Here is a 24,647-nt window from a genome sequence, read left to right as displayed (position 1 = left end):
CGTCCTGGAGCTGAGACGACTCAAGGGTCTCTCCCCTGCCACGGCCCGACAGCTCTTCACGGCGACGGTGGCGCCGACAGTGGACTACGCGTCGAACGTGTGGATGCACGAGTGCAGGTATAAAGCAGCGGCACCGGTCAACCGAATCCAGAAAATAGGAGCACAGGCGATCGTCGGCACATTTATGACGGTGGCGACAAGCGTGGCAGAAGCAGAGGCACACATTGCTACGACGCAGGATCGGTTCTGGAGAAGGGCGATCAAGATGTGGGCGGACATTCACACCCTTCCCCCGACAAACCCCCTTCGCAGCAGCACAGCGCGGATACGGAAATTCAGGAGATACCACCGGTCGCCATTCTACCAAGTGGCAGACATATTAAAGGACATACCCATGGAGAAGCTCGAAACCATTCAACCGTACGCGCTGGCACCATGGGTGAGCCGGGTACCGACGGTAACAGACGAGCCAGAGGGGATGCCGAGCACAGCCCCGGACTGGACGGCACGCATCGCCGTGAGCAGCTCAGCAAGGAACGGTCTCGTAGGATATGGAGGAGCCGTAGAAATCAGGACGTCTACGAGAGCGAGCCCGATGCTTGAGACCCGCGCTGTTACTCTCGGCACAAGAGACGAGCAGAATCCATACACGGGAGAGCTGGCCGCGATGGCAGACATACTATACTCGTTACCAAAGCTCCGCTACCGGGAGATTGTGCTCCTTACAAGGAACAGAGCAGCGGTATTCACCCTAAAGAAACCACGCCAGCAGTCTGGACAGCAACACATCTGCCGTGCCTATGAAGCTATTAGAGACCTAAAGAGGGAGGGAAACCGTATAACGGTAACCTGGCTACCAACAAGTGAGGAAGACGAACTTATAAGCCATGCGAAGAGGGAAACAAAGACGTCAACACAGCTAGGACGGGCACCAAACACGGAGACACCGGGGGCCAAGTCGACGATACTCAGTACCGCGCGAGCCAAGCGGAAAACCGATGCAGGCCTGCCAGAAGATGTTGGAAGGTACTCTAAAAGAGTGGACGCAGCCCTGCCAGGAAAACACACACGCGATCTATACGACCGCCTCTCGTGGAAAGAAGCTAGCGTCCTGGCCCAGCTCCGGACGGGAATGGCCCGACTGAACGCATATCTCTATCGGATCGAAGCAGCAACAACAGACCAGTGCGACTGCGGACAAGCGAGAGAGACGGTGGATCACTTCCTCTTCCGATGCAGCAGATGGACAGTATACCGAACAGAGATGCTGCAGTGCACAGAAACCCACAGGAGCAACTTATCCTTTTATCTAGGCGGCAAGTCACCGTCGGACGACAGGTTCTGGTCTCCTGATATGGAGGCCGTTCAAGCCACCATACGATTTGCTATAGCGACAGGCCGACTGGACGCAAACCAGAACCAGTCACCTCACTAACATAATACTGACCACCACCCCGTGCCTCACACAGCAGGCGCCGCTTCAGCTGCCGAGGATAGGATGCTGAACACTTGAAGAAAGGCCTTCAAGCTGGCTTGCTAGGGAACGCTACTAACACACGGGACCCCATCTAGGAAAGTACTGACGGAAAAGGAGCGACATGAGCCGAAACTGGAGTTTGTAAGGGCTTTGGGTGACAAGGGAACGACTCAGGAATGTACAATAGACTAGCGATAGTTGCCCTTTCGGCTTAGCCGCCCGGGCGTCAATAAATTGTGTGTGTGTGTGTACATGCCGTACTCTCAAGGAAGCCGTAGTAAAGAGTTTGACGAGCGTCACCATGGCGACCGCGGAAGCGCACTTCTACCACCACCAGCACTAGAAGCATTCGGTACTCTAGCTATGGCCAGGTCCGTTTTCAGACGTCCGCTGGCAACCAGCATGCCAAAGGCGGCCGGTAAGCGGTACAGACGTTACGAGAGCCGTTTCTTCAGTACGTACTGTGATACGGCAGGTCATCTACGGTACGCCTGTACGGGACCATAAGTACGCCGGCGTGGGATTTGACGCACCATGGTTAGACCGGCTGCCAAGAAGCAGTTCCTAATCGAGAACCAGTAGCTTCGCAAGATGATCAACCCATAAATGGCAGGTCGGGTACTGTACTGTATTGTGCTGGTCACTTCTGGAGACTGGGCCTCGAGGTACGAAGTCTGGAATATCAGAGTAGCTTTCGGTAGCATCATCAAGAAACGATGCAAAACGAGTGTGCTTTACCCAGAGGTACGGGAAAGTACGAACCAGAACAGCAGTACGGGGGATTCGGCGTACAGTGACCCCGAGCTACTACGGGACTATATACGAGTAGGCTAGATGCATTTCGGCTGCCCTCGAACGTTGGGTATGTCGTAAGGACTGAACTAGCAACAAAAACGTCTGGGTAGGCGTCTCAAAGCAAGCCGTGTCACCCTGTTTGTCTATTTATTATTTCGCCAATGAGGACCATTCGCAACTGTAGTATCTTGGTTCTTGTGCTTGTATATTTGTGCCTGCCCCTAGTAAACACAGGCGAGCGGAGCTACATGCGCTTGAATTTCTGTTTTTGAGGTGACCAAAAGATGTTTAGTCTACATTTAAGGTTATCTGAGGAAAGCGATCTTTAGGAAGCAATCGTATTCAGTTCCGTCCAGTCCAGAATGCTACGCACTTCCGACGTAAAGATTCCAGGCCATTCGAAATAGTAATTTCCAGCGACCCCATGATCTCGCAGCCTTGGCCACAAGTAAAGATCTCAGCTACTGACCAAGTGAAGCAGTACAATATAAAGAAAATGAACGCGGGAATCCACAAGAGTGCATATGTTGCGGCAGTCCTAGCTCTTTTGAAGCATGTAGCTCTGATCTTGGAGGCTTTATGGGCCTTCTTTGTTGGAGGCTGGGTTTCTGTAGCCTTCTGCGACGGCGGGTAATTGTGTTTGGGGGCCGAAATATGATGCATGCCGCTTGTGGAATTGTATGGTGGTGGTGGAAGAGTTATGTAAGCAGGGCTTTGGAAACAGTCCGCCGGCGGCTGTCTAATGACTTCCGTAGGTTCTTGAGCCATGGTATTGGATTTCGATTTAAGTGGTTTATCGAATTATCTTGCAGCTTGTTTCCAGGATATGGAACCGAAAAAGAGCATTTGAGGAGATGTGTTTGAGGAGGCAGCGTGGAGGACTCCGAAGAATATAGTAGCTGAGGGGAAACTGCTCAAGAAGGGAGTGCTTGAAATATGGCATGGCTCTTATAAAACGTGAAAATAGTACCTATGGGCCTCGGCAATCTCATGTCCATCAAGCCAGCGCTTATTAAAGACAATCACCCCCTCCCTTGAGCTGTTCAGAGGCACTTGCGAGGAGGAGCGATGTTGATTGTTATTGTCCTACAAATGATACATCGTCTAGAAGGCTGGTGAAGAGGTCGAACCTACATGCATATGCATGAAAATACAATCAATGGACTAATCAGAGAGCTCCACGCTTCTAAACTTTAAGGCCCATTCGCTGACGCCGGGCAGTAAAGGGGACCTGACGTGGATGTACAAAGTCTCATCCTTCAATCATGCCACTTTGTTGGTAGGAGACGCCGGGTTGGGCTGGAAGCGACCTGCAAAAACGTCATTCGACGGATCTCAAATGCTAAGCCTGGAATATTTCGCTTGGTGCCATGCTGTAAAATTAGGACATGAATAACGACAGAGGGCTATACAGCAGTTGGTTCCAGAGCACAGTTCTGGCGTGCCAACTACATATGTAGCTAGGCTATAAGCTCATGGAGTGGTTATTTATCATCTCTAAATGAATCGAGCGGCGTTACTTGGTACTACAACAGAGAAAGCCCTTCTCCGGGGGCACGAACAGGCCGGGTTTCAAGAGAATTGCAAAATCACACATGGGTCTTTCTACCCATTGAATCTTTTATTAGAGCTTGACTGGCTGGCCTGTGGCCTGTCATGGAGCTTTACAAGCTATTCTTGATTGATATGACGCGCGTCTCATCAGGGAGGATCTGCCTGAACCATTCGAGTTCTCAGTCAATCACAAAGTTGGTGATGCCGGAGCATACCATTGCCTTACGGTTGTGTCTAGTCCACCTGAGCAACGTAAGCCGTAGATAGTTCGTTACGCTCGGTTAGAAAGTAGAATTGCTGCGCGGAAGCGAAAGAATCACAACAAGGTATGTTGAACGAGGCTGTGCGGAGGAAAAAGGGGACTCCCACCTCCATGGACTACAAATGTCCATACGTATCCCTGCTCATCGTGCAGTTGCTCATTCTTGTCATGATGTTTATCACATCATATGCACCTCCATGCTTAGACGTAGTTGGTGTATGGCGCCCGGGGAGTAGCCAGCTCATAGCACCTGATTTAAAACAAAAAGAAGCTCTCTAATTCAGATACATCAAATGCCACTGCATTGGCGCAGCTATAAACTGCCGGCGGAAATTATGACCCGGCATTTCTTTCAGAACAATAACTAATCACGGGAGTAGTTTATGTGCCTCGTGGTCCTCTAACTACGTACACGTCTTGTTCCAAGTCTCGTTTCATAGTTATAAGCGAGGGAACTCTACGGTAATCGTTGAACCCTACATAATGGAGGGGGTTTCCAGTACTCAGGCCGGGGAACAGTGATTCCGTATGGGATGAAGATTGTGACTGGCCGTAGATACGGTCTATTATTAATACATGCTCTCTTCGGTGTCTTGATGCGAGCCAGATGAGCAGGCGTTGCTACTGCTACGAACAGGCTAACAGGCTGCCCTGAAACGAGGACGTGGCGCTATCGTAACCTCGCTAAAGCTCTCGAACTATCAAGCCAAATCCTCGTATTATGCCGTGTGATATGCCTGCCAAGACGATCTACCTTGTTAGTAGTCTGCCAAGTTACCAGCCGGGTTGTGCGTCCAACTTTATGCAGAGTACCAGTCAAATTCTATTCTTGAGGCGCCATGCAGTTGCCCTATAGAAGAGCACCACTACTCTTGGGTACAGGTTTACAGTGGCGCTGGGCCACCAACTGAGGAGGCGAAACGCGATGGTTGGGATTGCATCAATATTCCTAAATCACTGTGCTTGAGTTGGAGCTAGTAATAACCTAGCTCAGAAAGCGAATCTAACAGGTCACAAGACGTAATCGTATGCCATATTGACCTGCGTCTATCCGTAGCTGTCTTCAACCCCGTTCCCGGTTCAACCACACTGTTTTGGCGCACCCGTCGTGATCTACATCCGGTCCCATTAGCATTCTCGGAGCATCTACTCGGAGCAACTAGCGCTATTAAATCAAAAAGGATATTGGGGAGGGATCTGTAAGGTGGCATCTACCTTCACGAGCAAGGTGTCAGGGTCGTGTACGATAGAGTGAATAGATGCCCATAGGGGTATAGGCGCCCATTCACTAGAGCCTGGGCATGGAGTATTTGCATAAATATTGCATATGACAGCTACTACATGTAAGCTAGTGTAAAGGGAAAAGGATAAAGACGTAATCATATCTATATTTTCTTACCTTTGCTCCACACTCCTAGAAGCATCCGCGTTCTTCTTTGTTCAAGCCAACAAACTGTGGATTGTACATCGAACATGTGCTTTTAGTACCAGAACTATTCGAGTACTACAAATGGCTAACAGCCTGGTGTATGTATATGGTCCTCTACCTTTACAAGGTCCCTAATTCTGTTTTGAACTTGTCATACCACAACAATACTTGTCGAACAGTACTAACCTGGGTGATTAGGGGTCCTGCCCAGGCAGCTCGGGAGTATGTAGAGTACTTTATAGAGAATGGTCGAGCGTATAGTACAAGAGGGAATTGCCTATTCCCGATTGACGAGGGGGAGCAAGATAGGCTGGATCGTTTCCACAGCTTCTTCATCAAAACCCGCCAAGCGATGGGTTCTGTCCGCGGCTTGCATGCACGTCCTATAGAGGGCAACGTAGTGCTGAGAGTTCTCGATCTCGGCTGTGGTACAGGGATTTGGTGCAACGAAATGGCTGAGTACTAATCATAGCATTCACTTGGAAAGGGCACTCGTGACTGACTGATACATATAGACTCTATCCATTTGCAAAGGTCATCGGATTAGATACATGTTTAAGAATGCAGCCCCAACTGTATGATAACGGCATATTTTGAGAGGCTTTGAGGCTGCTAACACAAGCATAGAATCCCCCCGGGCGTCAGTTTTCAAGGACAGGATATCACCGATCCCAATTGGGGCCTTGAAAAGGATTCCATGGATTTGATCCACATGCAGCTTCTGGGAGGCTGCGTTGCGAACTGGACGACCCTGTACCAAAACGTTTTCAAGTCAGTTACCACGTGTTCTGTCACATCTACGAAATAAAACGCTGATCCTGTAACAAAGCCACCTGAAGCCCGGCTTGGGAGTTTTCGAACATATTGAGATCGACTTTCGTCCATTCAGCAAAGATGGCAGCTTGCCACAGGATGCAGAGATCTACCGCTGGACGGACCAGCTGTATGAAGCTTTTGACACACACGGGAAGCCTCTGTGGCCTCAGGAGGATCTTGCCTCCACTCTCGAAAAGCTTGGGTTTGTAGAGGTGGAGCATCAAAAACAGGAGATCCCATTTCACCCGTGGCCTGAGAGCGAGGACCAACAGGATATCGGACGGTGGTTCAATTTTGGGATGCAACCAGCGATTTCGTCCATGTCAAGAGCGCCGTTGATGCGTTACGGCAATTGGAGATTGGAAGATTTGGTACTGTTTGAGAACAGAGTGCGACTTGAGGTCTGCACTCATTCGAAAAGGTTTTCATGCACCATGTGAGTAATACAGTGCCCACTGCGTAGCAGACAGCCTCTCTTTGATGGCAAGCAAGATATACTGACTACTTATGAAGGCACGTTTGGCATGCGAGAAAGCCATAATGGGTGAATACATAGCTCCTTGAAGATGAAATTGGGATCAATTGAGATTTACTCTAAGTTATCTTTCGGTGTTATACATACACGCGACAGTATCGGCGCTCGGGAGCGGCGGCAAATGCCCTACTTCCCATGGATCTGACGCGGCCTGCCGAAGAGCCTGACATTCTCAACCGCTTCACTTGTGTTATTTCGGCGTAGAGGCCCCGATTCAAAGCGGAAGCAGAAGATCCCTACCCAGCATCATGCTTTCGGTCCGCTGCAGCCATCGTTAGTCGAGGGTACGATCTCACCAGGCTGGGGACCTCATTCCGACCCATCGGACTGAGCATGGCTAGATCTAGCAATGGCTTGATTGAGTTGTATATGAGCCACAACATGCTGCCAAGCGCCCAAAGACGATCTTCTTTCACTTACCACACACCCTAATACACTACGGTATGACCTGTATTCTACTGTAGGACTGTCCCCGCAACTTCGGGCATACCGTGATGCGTAACAATTTCATCGATGCTGACTTCATCGCTAGCTAACGTGTCGCGATGTCTTTCGAGGTACCACTCCACAGACTGGTGATATTAGAAGAAGGTGTCAGGAAAATGACTCTTGCAATCCAGTTCTACATACACCATTGTCTCAACGGCAAGTTGTTCCCAAATCCCACCTGCATCCCATACTAATCAATACTTTACCGCCCTGCAGTATGATCCCACCATCGAAGATTCATACCAGAAACAAGTCGTTGTCGGTGGGATATCTCTTCTAGATGGAATAGCTAGCCGTGAAGGTATCTAAATGAACTCTGAAGTGCTTCATGTATTACAGATATTATCATGCCGGAAAATGCCTTCCAAGGCTGATAGGTATTGAATTACCTTCCGATTCTTAGTGGTCATTTCAAGCTGTAGGGCGCCGGCAGGGGTCTGTCAAGCTGTTGGAGAAAGAAGAAAAGTCCCAAAAGACCACCAGACAGGTTCCCAAGCCGAGTATCGGTGTACTGTTTTCCAGCTACGTCACTGCCTTCGAATATCATCCCAGCTGCGGACGCCGGTTTGCCGGACCTGGTGATGTTTTCTCAGCTGTCCTATGGGGCTCAGGGATGGCACCTGAACGTGGACGAAATCATCTTCAGTGACGCCTAGCCGCCATTCGAGCAAGGACAACATCTCGCCCTCCATCAGGTTGACATCCGGTAGAGTGAACCGGAAACTGACGGGCCCACAAGAACAACGACTGTATTTGGCCCACTTCTTGTTCCTCGGCGACCAGTCATGTAGATACTTCGTCGCTACTATAAGCGCAGCTAGGAAGATACGGTACATTGTACATTTGTATTTGCGTGTCGCCAACGCGAGCTTCCCTTTCAAGCGGTGTAAGTACACCAAGGTAGCCAGCCATGTAAGCGAACTGGTGTTGGAGGCCTTCACCAGATAGGAAATGAAACGTTGAAGTAATAATGCCTCACTGTCCACGGAACTATCGGAGGCGCCTCCGGCCCATCCTCGGCAACACCTGGAGGCTTGATGAATCCCAACTGCATCCAATGATGTTATGTGTGAGAGGAGATCATGGGTAGTACGTGCTAAAAGGGACGTCATGGCTTCGCTGTCTAGGCTTCGTCGTGCAAGCGCGGTCGTATCCATGGCTCGTTTGGTACCTGACTCACATGAGGGATCCAACCCAGTTGCCATGCTTCTTACACTGCGACTTTCCTCACTCACCTAAGCCCTAAGGACGCAGTTATGACGAGATGCCCATCTATATGAGTTGGAAAACTGCAACTATACTATGGCGCTTTTTGGCAATTTTGAGACAGGAGCCAACTTTTATCTAGATCGACTTTTAGTGCTAGTTGTGCCTACTGTGACCCGAATCGGATATAGTGTAAACGGCAAAAGCCTATTCAGGGCTACGTCGTCAATAATGCCGCTACCCAGCCGGTGCTGTTACGCCATAACCGGAATAGGGGAGCGGAATCCACATAAAAGCGCCTTCCAGACACGGTTCTACACAAGCTTCCCACTAGTACATACCGTACAGAACTATGGTCGCACATCGCAGCTTTTCGTCAGGATAGATTATATTTGACGAAAGGAGGCATAAAACATGGCAACGCAAGATCTTACATCAGCTTTGAAAGGCTTGGGGATCCGAACACATTGGTCATTGAATCTAGTCGTAGTGCAGGTTCTCTACACTCTACAAACGCCTAATGATGTATTCCATGGCGTGTTAGCCGAGAACAGGGAGCGTTTGCTGGAGGACGGGCCGAACGTGGACTTGCTCTGGGTATGCGAACGAGATGGTTCTGTGGCCGTATGGCTGGAGGGCCAGCAGCGGCCCGCAATCAGGGAGGGAAAATCAGATCATAATATGGATGCGGTGATAGGGCACTACGACAGCAGAAGTGGATTCCTATACTACTCTGTAAAGTGGATTGGGTACGAATGCCCAACCTGGGAGGCCATGCTCCCTTCGCAGCGATACGATACGCAGCGATACGGCCGTCCGCGCCAGCCGCGACAGGGCCGACCATCAGCAGGCCATGCCACCACGGCGCCCGCGCCTGCTCCCGCGACAGCGCCCAAGACCGTCGCTCCTTCTGCCACGCAGCTCCAGCCTCCGAACCAGCAACCACTGTCCTTTCCAGACGTTCCCAACTTCTTCGACGAAGAAGGTCTCGACTCAGGTCCCTTCAGCCCGCCGTCACCGTAGGTCACTCCGCATCCAGTCCGCGCGTTGTACTGAGAACGAAGAACGTCGGGCGACACCCGAGAACTGCTGCGCAAGGTGAATGAGTTGCTGGGCAAGTTCGAGGCTATCCAGTCCGAGCTGGCCCACCATAACGAAAAGTAAGTATACCACCGCCCTACTACCGGCAGAGGCCTCCGACTTACATACACCCACACATCACCAGTTTCACGACTTTGTAGGCCTTCCGCGCTTTCGCAACAATGTGCACGTCTAACCACAGGACGGACCAGCACACAGAAGGTCGAACAGCTGTAAGTCGCTGTGTGTTCAGCCCGGCACAGATCGTATGTTGACATCAAGTGCAGGTTCCTGCAGCAAACCCAAAGGCTCACGGGCTGGCTGTCGCAGGTGAAAGTCCTGTTTGAGCGCTTCGTCCCCATGGCCGACGCCGATCCCTTGGGCGACACCTTTTTCGATCAGGTATAAGCCTTGAGAATGGAGTATCGGAGTGAATGGGGCCATTCGCTGGCATAACGACCCTTAGCGCGGAATCGCATTGCCTCCTGGCATTGTGTGCCAACCGCTGGTGCTCCACTCCTCTGCCAATAGCTGACCTTTTGTTGTCTCGTTGACTCGGGTGTAGTGGTGCTCGGCTGTCGGGTGGAACTCGTCGGTGGGATGCGTCTATCGCGCGATGCATGCAGGTCGGTCGTGGCAATGTTTATCACGCTGGTCTCGTGGGGGCTGGGTAGCCTCGTTCAGCCTCAAGGAGTCACTGTGCGCCGGCGCGCTTCGGGGTTCGTTGGTCATTCGAAACAGTGAACAACAACCGTGTGGCTATACTGTCGTCTCTCTTGCAACACAGAAGTGACGGTCACCTCAACTGGTATTCTTGGTAGTAACTGTCGTCATGCTGCCGTGCTCAAGTCGCCAGCTTGTCCCCGCTCCTGTTGTGCTCGCCGCCATGCTGTGTCGGATTTTGACTCATGTTGTCGGTCGTCGGTCGTCGGTCGTCGGCGTACGTTATGCGGCGCATTGCCAGCGCGACACGGATAATCGTCTTTTTCGTGCCCTTCAATCACGTCGCTGTGTCGAATAAGAAGCTAATCATGGCATTTGCTACTCTTTTGACCTTCGCTCGTAATTGAACAGGTAGCCCACCCCCACCATGGCACAGTCGCGTTTTCCTGTGGCTAACACCAGCCACCCCTTAACCCGCTTCTTCCACCGTCCAATATTCGTGCTCTTTTGGCACATGAGCCGAATAGCTTCCATGCAATGGTCACAATCGCAACAATCCTTCAATCCAGTAGTAAACTTTCATTTTCGATCTTCTACCAACAATTTCACGGCAGGCCGTACGGTCTTTCCCAATGCTATGTAGAACGTCTCCGTGCTAGCTTGTCGAGAGCCACAGGTGCTGCAGTATGCCATGTGCATCTCTGCTGTTTGCCCTCTCCATACAAGGCCTGGACGAGAACTCCTTCCACAAACTTCACCTTTGTACCTAGGGCTGATTAACTAGTTTTATCTATTCTTTCATTATCCGTTTCCTGCAAAACTAGCGAAATAAGTGACCAAGCTGTTGGTAACAGGATTGGAGGAAACAAACCACGATAACTCTCGGAATCCAGTCCAGACACACCTGAGATTCGGGGTGTGCAGCTGAGAGCAGAGCCATCGAACCTGGAAACAAAAAAAAAATAGCCGAGAAAAATGGGGGCCATCCCACCGCATCCGCCGCTCAGACATCTTGTACGTGGAACAAAAGAAAAAGCTTCGAGGCTTGTACTGTTTCTTCATTATATGCGGTGCCTACAACAGTATAGGCAAGAACGCCGGTAAACACATCGATTTGCGTGATAGTCCTCTCGCCCAATGCTCCCTTATGCGAGATCAGGAACCAGGCGCAACCACGGCCGTTCGGGCTACCCAGTATGGAGTCGAACCCTTCCTCTCCCTGCGCGAAGGACAGACGACCGGTGTTCCACTTGCCGATCGTTGGGGAAGGACCGAACTTGTTGATTACGGCCTGGTTCACTATCTCCACCGTCTCTTTGTTCGTAATCCAAGACCGGATAAAGTAGTTCAGGTTGCGTACATGGCCCGATTTTGTGGCGCAGGCATCCATCTGTGGATTTGATTAATAACGAGGATGATACCGACGATGTTGGCGTGGCCGATGCAGAAACTTACCCATTGTGCGAAGGCAACATCGCTCCACTATTGTCATGGAATATCAGCATCGGGTACAAGTAGACGTTGGGAAGAATAGGGAAGGGATTACCCTTTGAAAGTGCGTCAGTTTCTTGTTCGTGGCCTGTAAGGCACTCGTCACCTCGTTCCAGTCATTGGTGCCGAACAGATCCTTCATACTAGACTGGACGGTCTTGGATTTGTCGGCAATGAAGATGCCCTTGGTAACATCAATAGAAGAGTATATCTGTGCTCCTGACACCTATTCTCGTCGGCCTCTGCTCAAAACGGGGATGATAGCTTCCACTAGCTCGCCTAGGTTACTTACCTCACCGTTGCTCTCGAAGTTCCCTTGGGTGTTGACGGTGAGAGTATCGAGTTCCTCCTCGCTAGGGTCGGAGGGGTTTTCGAAAATCAGGCCCCCTTCCATGTGGCCTATAGAATGGTGTAAAAGACTGTTTTCCAAGGTACCAAGCGCTGCAAAGGTCTGGCCCAGGTAATGTTTGAAGAAAGGTACCTCGCCGTTGCTCACGCCCACCCACCCTTCTGTTGCTGCATTCTCCCAATCCATCAAGAAATCAGCCACTTGGTAGCTTTGTGTTTGCTCGATGTTCTTTGCCATCAGACAGCGAAGGTTCAATCCTTTCTGGTTGGCTTCAGCATACGTGGCATCGGACAGCCTCTTAGTCAGATTGGTCTGCGCAGAGGTTGTAGAAACCCCGGTGGTCTGTAGGGTCTGCCTTGCCAGCCGCAAACGCGCAGGACTTTGAAGAAAAAGGCTTGCATAGATCAGTGAGGCTATTAATACCAGGTGGAACACGAAGGCACTCGACCGGCGAAGGGGTACAAAGCGGCCGTACCGCATCATAATGCTCTACGCAGGTAGGATGAAGTGTTCTACACGAGGTAGGCGAGGTCGGTAAAATAGTCTCAAGAAATGAATGGCTTTGTCGATTCGCGTAGGAATAAACGACCGGCACGCAAGCCCATATGAGGTTTCAATTCGCTATAGTGGTGCAAACCATTCCCAAGACCTTTTCCTGAGTGTGTAGTTCGATAGCAGAAATGGTCAGTGATAAAAACATGGACATTCAAGTGTCAGCCGGGGAGGTCTCGTTTGTCTCCCAATTCGATCATGAACCGTCGCTCTGTTCCACATAGGCCAATCTGGATCCGACACAAGGAGCATAGTTGTCTGGAGAGCCGATACTAAACAGTATATCTACCTACCTAAGTATACAGGAACCATCATTGGCCCCGAGAATTTCATAAGAGATCCTACACAATGCTTGCATGTAGAAACTAATGGTGCCATGTCCAGATACTGCTCGTTGTTTGAGCCGCTGTTGTACTACTGAGAAACACAGGTTCTCCATATGGACTGCAGAACTGGTTTACGAACACATCGACGCTATATCTGCCCTCTACGATACTAAAGAGAGATTTTCTGGGTTTTTCACGCTTGTCATACTCCAAATATATTTCTTCTGAACCTCTGGAGATGGTGCAAGTGTAGCGACTAGAGTTCCGGAGTAACCGGCTCACAAAGCGGCCGTCGTGCTCGAGATGGCCGATGGGGAGGCAGACGGCGATTGAGTACATTTCCCACTGGAGTTTCGTAGGAGTGACGCAGGACGTAGCTCGTATGGTATGGCAGATGAGACGAGAAGGCTAACGCTACCAGACCCTTACGAGCAAGCGATGTAGAACGATGCCCATTGTGCGTTGTAGAGTCCCAATCCTCAAATAGGGGCACACATGGTCGAATTAACTATGGGCTAGCATACTGTCTGCTACATTCCACTATTGGTTGAAGCGTCTGCTTATGTGGCATGGAGGTCTGCTTGGTAGTAATGTTGGGCATTACATGGTTCAACTGTCCATAAGATAAAGCACAAGTACATAGTTAGACTCGGGATAACAAAACACAGCAACCTGGCTTGACATAAGGTGCCATGGGTTGCCTCCAAATTGTTATTGAATATGGCCAAGAACAGCCTTCGCCTTCGTTGCTTGAGAACAAATACTAGACTTTCTACTACACTTTACCCTAACCTACTAACGAAGCAACCCGCCCGGATAAGGATCGCCGAGTGCGGCCTTGACAGCGACTACCTCTTCAGTAGATAGCAAGCTCTCCCAAGTAAAGTAGCGACACTCCTCGTCCAGGTGAATACTACTTGTTCCGTTTACGAGACCAAGCAGGTGCATCCTCTTCCTATCCCAAATGGCAAAGCCCAGCCGGCGAAAGGAATCAAATCGCACACCAGCCAGTGGCGAATTGTGGAACCTGGCTTTGGGCCACGCGCAGTGAGCCTCCATGTGCAACTGGGACGTCGAAGTAAGCTTGAGCCATAGTTGGACGCCTGGCGCTTCTTCAAAGAGACAACTTGGTGTCTGGCCCCAACGTCGAGCTTCTGACCTCTCCGGCTTACGCTGCTTGTACAGCTCTCGCAAACGTAGCCTTCCCGGTTCCTTTCTCGTATCCGGCCCCAGAGCTTGGCCTCCGATCAGCCACTCCACACGCTCCGGAAGCGGAGTAGCAAGTGTTTCAGACATCGCCTCTGCTGGCGGGCGGGGCAGCTGATGGTATTGCCGCGCTATGTTTCCCAGACGAACGGTAGGTTTCTCTTCGTTGGTTCGTAAGCTTTGAAGAAATTCTTTGACTGAAAGTATTTCCTCGAATGCGCCTCGCTCAGACGGTACGGCAAGGTTGCTCGGTTCAATGAAATCTTCAGGTGCCATCTTCAGAAACATATGCATATCTTCGGAAGGCCAGCGGGTACGAGTAGCACCGTCCTTCTGTAGGACTGCCCGCTGAAGGTCTCCAATGAGCTGCAGGAGCCAAAGTGCCCGCTTGACACGCATCTCTTCCACCCAGCTTGGCGGGCCAGCATCAGATTTCTTCATTGGTTTTCCCACGAATGATCTTTTCCAAGCGGGTAGCCATTGAACCTCTTCGGGGCCGCAGCCAAATGTGTACACGGCGTCGGGACAATACTGCGGCCGGAACTGAGGGCCACGCACGCGAGCGAGGTAAGAGGCCAAACAGGCATGAGTAAGCCTATTTATGTGACTATGGGTGCTGAGGACCGAGAGCAACATGGCAGGATCGAAATCCACTTGGAGGTCCGTTATAGATCCTATCGCGGTTGATGATCGCCGAGAATAAAATTTGGGAACCAGAAAGCCGTAGCGAAATTTATCGAGAGTATGGAACGGTAAGCCTAGTGTGCGTACAAATACTACGGCACGAACCAATTCTCGGACTGGACGGGCCAGGAGACCATCGCAGTTGGGGCCATCCAACGCCGCTTCGAAGAGCGCTGGTGCCTGTGTCTGAAACAGGCGCCGTGAACGAGGGCTGGCGCTAACGAGGTTGCAGAGCGTTTCAAGGTTGGGAATGTAGAAGAGGATGCACAGAAGGATGTCGGTGGCCAGAGATTCGAAGGCAGGAGGATTCCCGCGATTGCATTCCATGCTCCTATGTGCACAGTCGTCCGGCATCTGCGTGGCGTCGTGTGCCTTGGAGAGAAACAAGATTGCTCATAAAGAGCGAATGAGAATAGCCGGACTTGTTACATAGATACAAGGGGGAAGCTTTGTAGACCCACCGGAACCGACGACGGATGCCATCATTGCCTGAGAACCAGTAATAATTAGAGGACTGCGAATCCTCCGCATGGACTACCGTCTCGGCTCTTTACCATGTGCATTAGGGGCCGAAGGAGTCGACCCGTCTTTTTTCGCCCCGCACATCCATAATCATCCGCAACGCAACTGCAGCGCCGAACTGCCCGAAAGCCTGCCATTTGTGCCGCCTGGATCGATGGCAGGATGAAAGAGGCTTTCGAGGCAATTAAAAAGACCCTAGGCCAAAGCCACGTCTGCTGAGTTGAATGCTGCCAACTTGGCCCTCACACTCATGTTGTAAGTTGTGTTTCGTCCAGAACTTCGCCTCTGCTAGAAGTGTAAGTGATAGATCAGTACTTCCTAATCGAGAGTCTCTAATTGGCAGGTGGATACATACGGATGACATACATATTGGAAGCGGCGTATTGCGTGTCGTCGGAGGAATGCAGACACAAGATCAGGAATTGTGCCGGTCATAACCTACTGTTTTTCCCCATACTATGTAGTACGTCTCTGTTCGAGATCACCAAGTGCTGCAGTATGGTTATGCGCACCTCTGCCGTTTGCCTTCTCTATCCAAGGCCTGGATCACCTCTCGTTCCCCTGAATTCTCTCGCGGCTTTCCATAACGGTGGGCTCCGCCCACGCCATCATCGAAAGGTGGCGATTCAGTCGCCGCCAGCAGTGGCGCAGCTCAACCTGCCGCCGTCGTCTGCTTTCCGAGGGTGATTATGAGCTCTTGTTTTTCGCAGAGGGGTCTTCTGGGCGCTCTCGGGTCTTCATTGGTCTCAGTGTAGCCAACTAGCTTCAACATCTGCCAATGTATTATCCCCTGTGGGCCAGTAACCTGCTCACTTCCTATCCCGAAATCACAACCCCGACATTTGGGTCCTCCAACATCCTAGCCATCTCACCACAAGTTATACGCACCCATTTTTGGTTCATGGCGTTATACCCGCTGAAACTTTGCATCTTCTCGTCCCAAACAAGCGGCACGGGGAACCCATAGCCGCCCGGCCGCACAACCAACGACAGGAAAGGCAGACCTGCCAACACATAGGGCGAAAGGTCCTCACTGCTCCATGATTCTTGCCCAAGGACATCGTCCCACAATGCACATCGTCGCTTCCAACAGAAGTGTTGGGCCACTGGCGTAATCCTGGAGACGACCTCGACGAGGCGCCAGGTAGAGCCAGCTGGACGGCCTCTTGCACGCTTGCATGGCCTTGATTCACCTGCTTGCCTTGCCTTCCGTTTCCGGCAAGGGGTACCTGAAATTTCCGCCTCAGCTACCTGTGAGACGCCCTCTTCCATCGACATTGATATAGTAGGATCTGGGTGGGACCATGTGTAGTGCTCTTGAGGAAGCAATGCTGCGGGGGGGATTGAATCCTCTGGGTCGTCCTGCGCTGGAACAGAACCATTCACCTGGCCGACTCCGCCTAAGGATTGGCTGCGTGATCGTGCAGAGCTGAGGGAACGAGTTTGTGCTGCATCGTATTTCGTCGTTCCATCATGCTCAAGTCCAACCTCCAAGAGCTTATCCCAAGCCCTCCGCCACTTGTCGTCATATTCTGCAGGAATTTGTTCCAAGAAGCATAGCATGTCGTCCAATATAGGGTTCTCAAAATTTCTTTCATCGAAGCATTCAGATGATAATGGTGTTATAGGGGCAACGGCCGTGCTGGAGAAAAAATATGCTGCCTGATCCTCTGCCCACGGCGGGAGAATAGAAAGGATACCCTCACGGCCCAGCCGTTCAAGCTCGAGTGATAGACCATGATAGGAGAACTCGAAGCATGAGGAATAATAATCTTCCTCTAGTTGATGAGCTGGGTCGTTGGTCCGCGGCAATGCCATGATGGGTAGGTCGTGTGTTTCATGAACGGTTTCGATGGGGATGTTTTCGGCGGTGCACATCGTTGTGGAGGCCTTGTGGTTGAGGAAAGTGAAGAAAGAAAAAGAAAGAGTGATTCTATCTGATGAAGGATGTACCGGTTTATATAGTACCTGGTCGTGCCGGGCTCGTCGATCATAGAGTGCTGCAGAGGACTGCGGGAATTCACATCTAACGGTGAAGTCGTTTTCTGCTGGCCGACTTGACAGCCTGTTTCTGGTTGCACACCATCATACTTCTCGTATGGAGGCCTCCCTCGATATCGTGTGTCGCTCAATGGATGATGCGGCTACGATGCTACACCGTCAGCGCCGGTGTTTTTAGGCCTCCAGGGCTGTTCCATACCAGGCCGCCTGGGCAGGGAATCGCACAGAATATAAATACCCAAAGCCACCGCAGTTCTTCATTTATTCTCGTGGAACCTCCACTCCCGATGGGAGTAGAGCAAGCAGGCACTCGTCCACTTGTGCAAAAGGGGCAAGATTGGCACGACGGGGACAAGGATGATTCACTTCCTCACCAGGATCATGCATCATTCTATGGCGATCAGGAAACATTATCTCTCTCTAACGATAGGCTCTCTGGGAAAGGGGGAACGGAGGCAACCAGAACCAATGCCATGAAAATGACAATAACCGTGGCAACGGTATGAAGCTCGAAACGCTTTTTGTCCATCGAGTAGGGGCGAGTTTTGGATTCTATGAGTACGAGAAGCACACTGATGTGCGCGTGGGCAAGAAAGGCACGCTGGCAACGGTCAAGGTTCACTGGAGACCTTCGAGTGTCTCGCTACAAGACCTGCCACGAACCGCTCTACAAGACGTCCGTGAAATGTTTCCAAATATGCACTCGGAGCAAGAGTGGGATGGACAAATGGAACTTCTCCAAGGCTCAAGCAGGCCGTCGAAAAGGCGAAGATTAGGGCTAGCTAGATCCTCTTCTGCTGCTGATTTTTATTCGTTGCATAAGCTCGGCCCTTGTGTTTATGTCAATCATCAGTCGGAAGCGGAGCCCAAGAGGCAGTGATAGTCTCCTATTACTAATCATATGATATAAACAACATGCACCGTGCCACTGCAACTGTAAATTGGGATTTGGACTTGCTGCTCGGTCCCCAGCTTATTCCACGTCTGCGGTAAGGTGCTTCGAATTGTTGCTAATATGATGAGTTAGCAGTCCAACTTTCCTAAGCTGGTTGCTCGGACGCATAGAGAGAAAACGTAGTCGCGGCTGCGTTTAGTATCCCGCGGGCCGCTCGTCTAAGATAGTCAGGCGTATGACGTCCACTATTCGTAGGACTAAGCGACGTGAGTCCAGGTTCGCTTTCTTCCTTAGACTCTGCTAACAAAGGGTTTCTTGAAGCTCTCGTCGCAGTCTGTTTCCCGGGAAGTGAGCCATCTTCACAGTCGACCATAGTCCAGAGATGGGCATCGATCGGTCGACCGATGGAGCCGATCTGCGGGAACGATCTTGGCATCGGATCGGTCGTTCGGTCAAAGTCTGGAATATCTATCGGTCGGTCGGTCACAAGGCTTTGAGAACCGATAGATACGTCGGTCGTTCGGCCGACCGAGCGACCGACCGATGGAACCGATTCCCCGGAATGGGGCTGGAGCTGTGGATAACGTCCAGGGGTACAACAAAGTAGTGAAGCCTAGAGCAGCCATAAAATTGGGGTTGACGACAGTTTCCGTTTTTTAGGTCCATATTTGATGTCACCCCAAGGGTCTAATTCAAGGGTCCCTGCTGCAGACTTGACTCTTTATGGTAAGTAATTTGTTATTCTCCTGCCTCCGGCTTGCTTGCTTCACTGTTTTGCGTCTGTCCCTCTTTCTTTTACTGTTTTTGGACTCTAATCTGTTGTTGCGTCTGTCCGTCTGTTTCTGAACTCCTATATATGCAGATATACGCTATGGATCGGTTTGCCGCCAACACGTCGCAGTCCCCTGGGTTATCAGAGCTCTGTTCAGAAGACCTGCCATCATCTTTATCGTCTTCCAATAATATTGATCACGATATCCCCTCACAATTTCATACAGCCTTGGACGACTCTTCACAATTTAATGGAGAATCTGTATCCCAGCGAGGTGAGAGTCCAGACCAGTAGCATAGGTATTATGACAGCGACGCGCCGTGGCCGCTTGGAAAGTCATGTTGTTTCTATGGGCCAATGCGTGAAGTCGTGGAGTTTATGTGGAGTTTACAAGGCGGAGATACCTCTGCATCTACTAGACCGGTCTGACTGGCAGCAATCTGTCTGCACTGCTAGCGCTGGGCTGCAGGGTTTGGGTGGTGACTGCAAGAGTGATAGTTTCACTGCATCTATCCCATACCGTGGTGTGAGTTAGCGAACGTAATAATATGTGGGGCCTGGCGAGGGCGACAGCGTGGTCCGCGACCCTATCGATCGACCGATAGAACCGATAGAACCGATAGAACCGTCGGTTCTATCGGTCGTTCGTGCGGTTGCTTCAGCCGATATAAAATCGGTCGTTCGTTTTGGCTGCGTCAGCCGATATGGAATCGGTCGGTCAGCCGAAGCTCTGAAACGACCGATCCGAACGATGCCCATCTCTGCCATAGTCGGCCGCATGGACGATGAATGGATCGAGTGGCATGGACAGGCTCTACATTAAGATGAGGGACTTGAACAGGGTTGCCTAGTGACGATTGATCAACAATGGCGTAGAATGCCTTTAGGAGCTGTGTGTAGATGATGTCGCCAATGACGTAACCAGGAGTACGTTTCATGGCCTCCTCGTCAGCCAAACCTCGGGAGGATCATTGCCGTTGGTCAATTGTTCTTGTCATAAGACGTTTCCAGGCGGTGGCCTCCTTGCAGGGGCCTGTCTCTTCGCCCTTCCACAACCCGTGGAAACTAAAGCCTCGCGGGTATAAATTCCAGCTATCTGGCTAGTTCTTTCCAATCCTGGATTTCCCTGTGTCCTTCCATTGTGGCCAAAGTCTTTACCTGAACTCTATTACCATCCGTTCTAGCTATGCCTGCACAAAATCATCCATTCAACATCTCGGAGCACCTAGAATTGATGGATCTAGTCACTCAATGTTACAATTTAGCCTATGGTCTCAAGGGATGCGCCAAAAACCTCCAATATATACTCAGAAGCCTACCTGACTGCAACTGCGGTTGCGACTGCGACTGCAAATACTTGGAGGAGGAATGGATTTACAGAATCCAGGATGCCGGCGAATCTGTCGGCGAGCTTGAGTTTGAAATCGGCAAGAAGGAACCTGCGCCGGTAGAAATCAAGGGTAACGATCCAGTGGACTGGCTTCTTTCGGCATTTGCCTCCGGTTTCTTTCTGGGTCTTATAGTGGCATACGCTGGGAAGTACTAGTAGCTGAAGCTACATCGAGGCGTAGCCTTGATGAAGGCTATTCAAAAGAGGTTGCTGTGGCGGACATGGCCGCTTCCGCCCCATCAGGAGAACGACAGCTCGCCATAGACACTTGTTGTGCGTTTGGAGGTTTGGAGGAAGAAAGATCTGATATAAAGGCCGTGACGTCGATCTAGAGGAATCGATAAAATACCCATCACGTGAGGCGACGAATGATGCCCACGAATGCGTCGCCACTGCCGCGATAGTATATTACAAGAAAAGGCCATTGACCTGAGGAGATAGTCCTCTTTCGTAACTCGCCTTATTTCTTGGTAAGCCCCAAACCATGGCCACAGTCTATTCAGAAAATACTGCACTAGACATCGTTGAACCCATTCTACTAGACCCTGAAAGCCAAACCCGAGCCTACCTAACGTTGTTGTACGACGTCCATGTAGTGCTTCACTCGTCATTCCAATCTGCTACTCTCCTCTGCCTCCCACTGCGCATTGGCCTTTTCGATCTTCTCATTGCATTTCCGCACAGTCGTTGACAGCCCGTCGATATGATACCGCAGTACGGCTAGCAGCGGAGTGACCTCTCTGCTCAGCCCTCGGAAGTACAATGCCTCTTGCCTAGTCTCCCGTTCTCCCGTGATAGCTCCACCAAGCGGTCATGTTCGGTCGTAGGGGCCTTCAAGCTCTGCAGGTGATCGGGGCGCATGTCGAAAGCCGTTTTCATGCCCCCAAGTCTGTGGATCTCAATGTCGACTAGGGTCGGGGAGTATGGAGGCTTCTGTGACTGATGTTTATGGGGTCTTTCTACCATCTCTCTGGAGGCAGTGAACGAAATGGGGTCAATCTCTACAGTCTCGAATAATTGTAGCAGTAAAATACATGATTTCGATGAGAGCTGCAATGCATCCTATATACGGTGCAGCTTCGTCCTGTCAGGTTGGAGACAGTTGAAAAGCGCCTGTTTTGAACGCCTGCCGCCAGAGCCAGCTCAAAACCGAGGATACTACTAAGGGGCACCTTTGAATAAGTGTTGCTACCGTAGCCGTTCGGTTTCTTGAGCCGGATCGCGTCCTATTTTGTCCCTCAAGCCTCTCCGCTCTCATTGTGGGCTCTACGGCTAAACTTTATCTCCTGTAGTGTACCCGTAATTGCTCGTCAAATCCATCTTCAAGAGCTGTCTATCAATCGAGCAGGCATTTGCGCCGAATAAAACACACCACCTCAATATGATCGTGCCAGATCACGCTACGTGTGTCTGTTTGTGATCCCAATAGCGGCTTTATTCGGCTCTCCAGGACAGAAGTCAGCCATGGAAGGTAATGTTTCCTTAGTCCATATGCATGGGCGCAGGGACTTGGGCGTGGGCTACCTGAGGGAGACCGCCTCGTATAGATCTTCGGGGTATCAAATTATACAAACACACAGGAGAAATGGCATGACTGGGTGCAAGCCAAAGAGAGTCATTCTATTGAACACAGTCAAAGAGGATGATGCTAGATTATGCTCTTGAGGCACGCTCACCTCAGCCTCATATTGGTCTTGATTCCTTCTGTTCCCAAGCCGAGTATCGCCGTACTCGCAGTTCTACTGGGTCCATAATTCGTTCTCGTGTTTGAGCTATGTCCTTAGCTATGGCTATCAGCCCAGCTGTGAACACTGTTGTACCGAATCTGGTAGTTTGTTTTCACCTGGGCTCAAGGATGTCATCTGAACGCGGAAGAAGTCGTCTTCAGTGACGCCTAGCCGCCATTCGAGCAAGGACAACATCTCGGCCTCCATCAAGTTGACATCCGGTAGAGTGAACCGGAAACGGACCGTTCCACAAGACCAGCGACTGTATTTGGCCCACTTCTTGTTCTTCGGCGACCAATCGTATAGATACCTATTCGCTACTATCAGCGCAGCTAGGAAGATACGGTACGTTGTACATTTGAATTTTCGTATCGCCAACCTGAGCTTGCCTTTCAAGCGGTGTAAATACTCCAAGGTGGCCAGCAATGTAAGCGAACTGGTGTTGGAGACCTTCACCAGATGGGAAATGAAACGTTGAAGCAATAATGCCTCGCTACCCACTGAACTATCGGAGACGCCTCCAGTCCATCTTCGGCAACACCTGGAGGCTTGATGAATGCCAACTGCATCCGAGGATGTTACGTGGGAGAGGAGGTCGTGGGTAGTACGTGCTAAAATGGCCGTCATGTCTTCGGTTATAGCGTCTAGGCTTAGTCGTGCAAGCGCGGTCGTAGTCATGGCTCGTTTGGTACCTGATTGACATGAGGGATCCAACCCAGTTGCCATGATTCTTACACTGCGACTTTCCTCACTCACCTAAGCCCTAAGGATGCAGATCTGACGAGATGCCCATCTATATGAGTTGGAAAACTGCAACTATACTATGGCGTTTTTTGGCAATTTTGAGACAGGAGCCAACCTTTACCTAGGTCGACTTTTAGTGCTAGATGTGCCTACTGTGACCCGAATCGGATAGTTATAGTGTGCACGGCAAAAGCCTATTCAGGCCTACGTCGTCAATAATGTCGCTACCCAGGTATTACTGTCAAATCCAGGTCCAATTAAGGGTTCTTGCCAATGAGGTAGTGCGGAGTATCTGTACAGCAAACAATGGCCAAATTCTGTCGCAACACCGGTTGTACTCCAAAAACGACCGTTACGCGATGTACAGATACCCCGCACTACCTAGTTGCTATTGTCCTGCTTAAATACAGATCTTTGGGCTGGGGCACGAAGAAATGTCCGTTTTCTGTGGCACCTAACCCTTCTGCGGCGTGCATCAGGACGAAAGCCAGTATTGTCGATGTCATAAATACTGTGTGAGAGGACTGAATCACGCACACCAATATTACGGCTTGTTCACTGCTGCCATGGAACCCCTGGACGATTCGTACAAGCGCCATACTCAAATTACGGGTTTGACACCACAAGAACTTGGTCTTTCGAAAGCGCCACAAGGCACTGGCAAAAATGCAAGGGTTATTAAGCGAAATGTTCGCCCGAGCCGTCGCTTACAAGCTGTAAAAATTGCTACACCTAAAAAGCAACACAAATCTCTGATCTTGAAATATGAATCCCCACTGCACCACTACAAGATGTCATTCAAAATGGAGCTCGGTGGTCTCATCACGTATGGCGTTAGAAAGCAGCCGCCATTTACTAGCGCCCATATCCAGGAGTTTCCAGCTTCTCGAATAGTTGAAGTGCTTCACTGGTATCGGAACCTTCGCCACAAAAGCCTAGCCGAGGCCCAAGAAGCTTTCTCTGCGGGTGCGATCCTTTACATTGTACTGGAAGAAACGGCAGTTACTCTAGAAGGTATAATTCGATGTCCGGCGTATCCTGATGTTGACCAGCTGAGTGTGATTCTAAGCATGGTACAGATCCTTGTTTGGTGTGTCTAAGTGGGCTTAACTGACTGATGGCAGGTTCTGGGCGGGCTCTCATTCCTGGAACGGCAGCATTTCTTCATAAATCTTGATTGCAGTTTGGTTCTGTTGAGCAATGCCGGAGACTTGAAGATCGGTAAGCTAAGATCTTCTAAGTTGTTGACGTGTACCTAACTTCGCGTAGGACTTCATAAACCTACCCAGGGAATATCGGTATCTGAAGGAACCTTGCGAAATGCGCAATTGACCAGAACTATCACCAGCAGACTGATGTATAAGACCACAACCAGCCAATCACACCACGCCAGCAATGCACGTTGGTCAGTGAACTGTGAGGCGAGTGGCTTTTATTTAGCTTTGAACGATGCGAAATCCAGTACGGAGTTACTGCAGGTAATAGCGTTCATCGAAATTCTATTTACAAACACTAACTGATGTAGCAACAATTCCTTGCCAGACAATGCCCGAAGGAAACATTGAAAGATCTCATTCGCCTAGCACAAGTCAGTGTGCCATACAATTACCAGATAGCAAGTTGTCCAGTTTAGAATGCTCAATTTAGCAGAAGACCAACGTGCCTTCTACTGCTTTATATCT

General features: G+C 50.5%; 3 protein-coding genes across 3 annotated transcripts; 1 reads left to right on the top strand and 2 right to left on the bottom strand.

Annotated features, from left to right (window-relative positions):
* Positions 1 to 11,309: 11,309 nt before the first annotated feature.
* Positions 11,310 to 12,629, bottom strand: PG985_005505 (uncharacterized protein; the record flags this gene model as incomplete). Its single annotated transcript, XM_066825274.1, has 5 exons — positions 11,310 to 11,696; positions 11,762 to 11,788; positions 11,853 to 11,981; positions 12,090 to 12,458; positions 12,570 to 12,629. The coding sequence occupies 5 exons, from the start codon at positions 12,627 to 12,629 to the stop codon at positions 11,310 to 11,312; spliced, it is 972 nt and encodes a 323-aa protein (XP_066688434.1).
* A 1,190-nt stretch (positions 12,630 to 13,819) lies between these two features.
* On the bottom strand, positions 13,820 to 15,268 carry PG985_005504 (uncharacterized protein; the record flags this gene model as incomplete). The annotated part of the gene is made up of 1 exon (XM_066825273.1): positions 13,820 to 15,268. One exon carries the CDS (start codon positions 15,266 to 15,268, stop codon positions 13,820 to 13,822), a length of 1,449 nt encoding a protein of 482 aa, XP_066688433.1.
* An 8,500-nt stretch (positions 15,269 to 23,768) lies between these two features.
* On the top strand, positions 23,769 to 24,271 carry PG985_005503 (uncharacterized protein; the record flags this gene model as incomplete). Its single annotated transcript, XM_066825272.1, has 3 exons — positions 23,769 to 24,038; positions 24,090 to 24,186; positions 24,255 to 24,271. The coding sequence occupies 3 exons, from the start codon at positions 23,769 to 23,771 to the stop codon at positions 24,269 to 24,271; spliced, it is 384 nt and encodes a 127-aa protein (XP_066688432.1).
* Between the last annotated feature and the right edge of the window lie 376 nt (positions 24,272 to 24,647).

The sequence above is a fragment of the Apiospora marii genome (genome assembly GCF_038362585.1).
Source record: "Apiospora marii strain CBS 49790 chromosome Unknown utg000003l_segment0_segment0, whole genome shotgun sequence".
In the NCBI taxonomy this organism is placed as follows: Eukaryota; Fungi; Ascomycota; class Sordariomycetes; order Amphisphaeriales; family Apiosporaceae; genus Apiospora; species Apiospora marii.
Note: the sequence above shows the minus strand (reverse complement) of the source record. Positions and strands in the feature narration are given on the sequence as shown.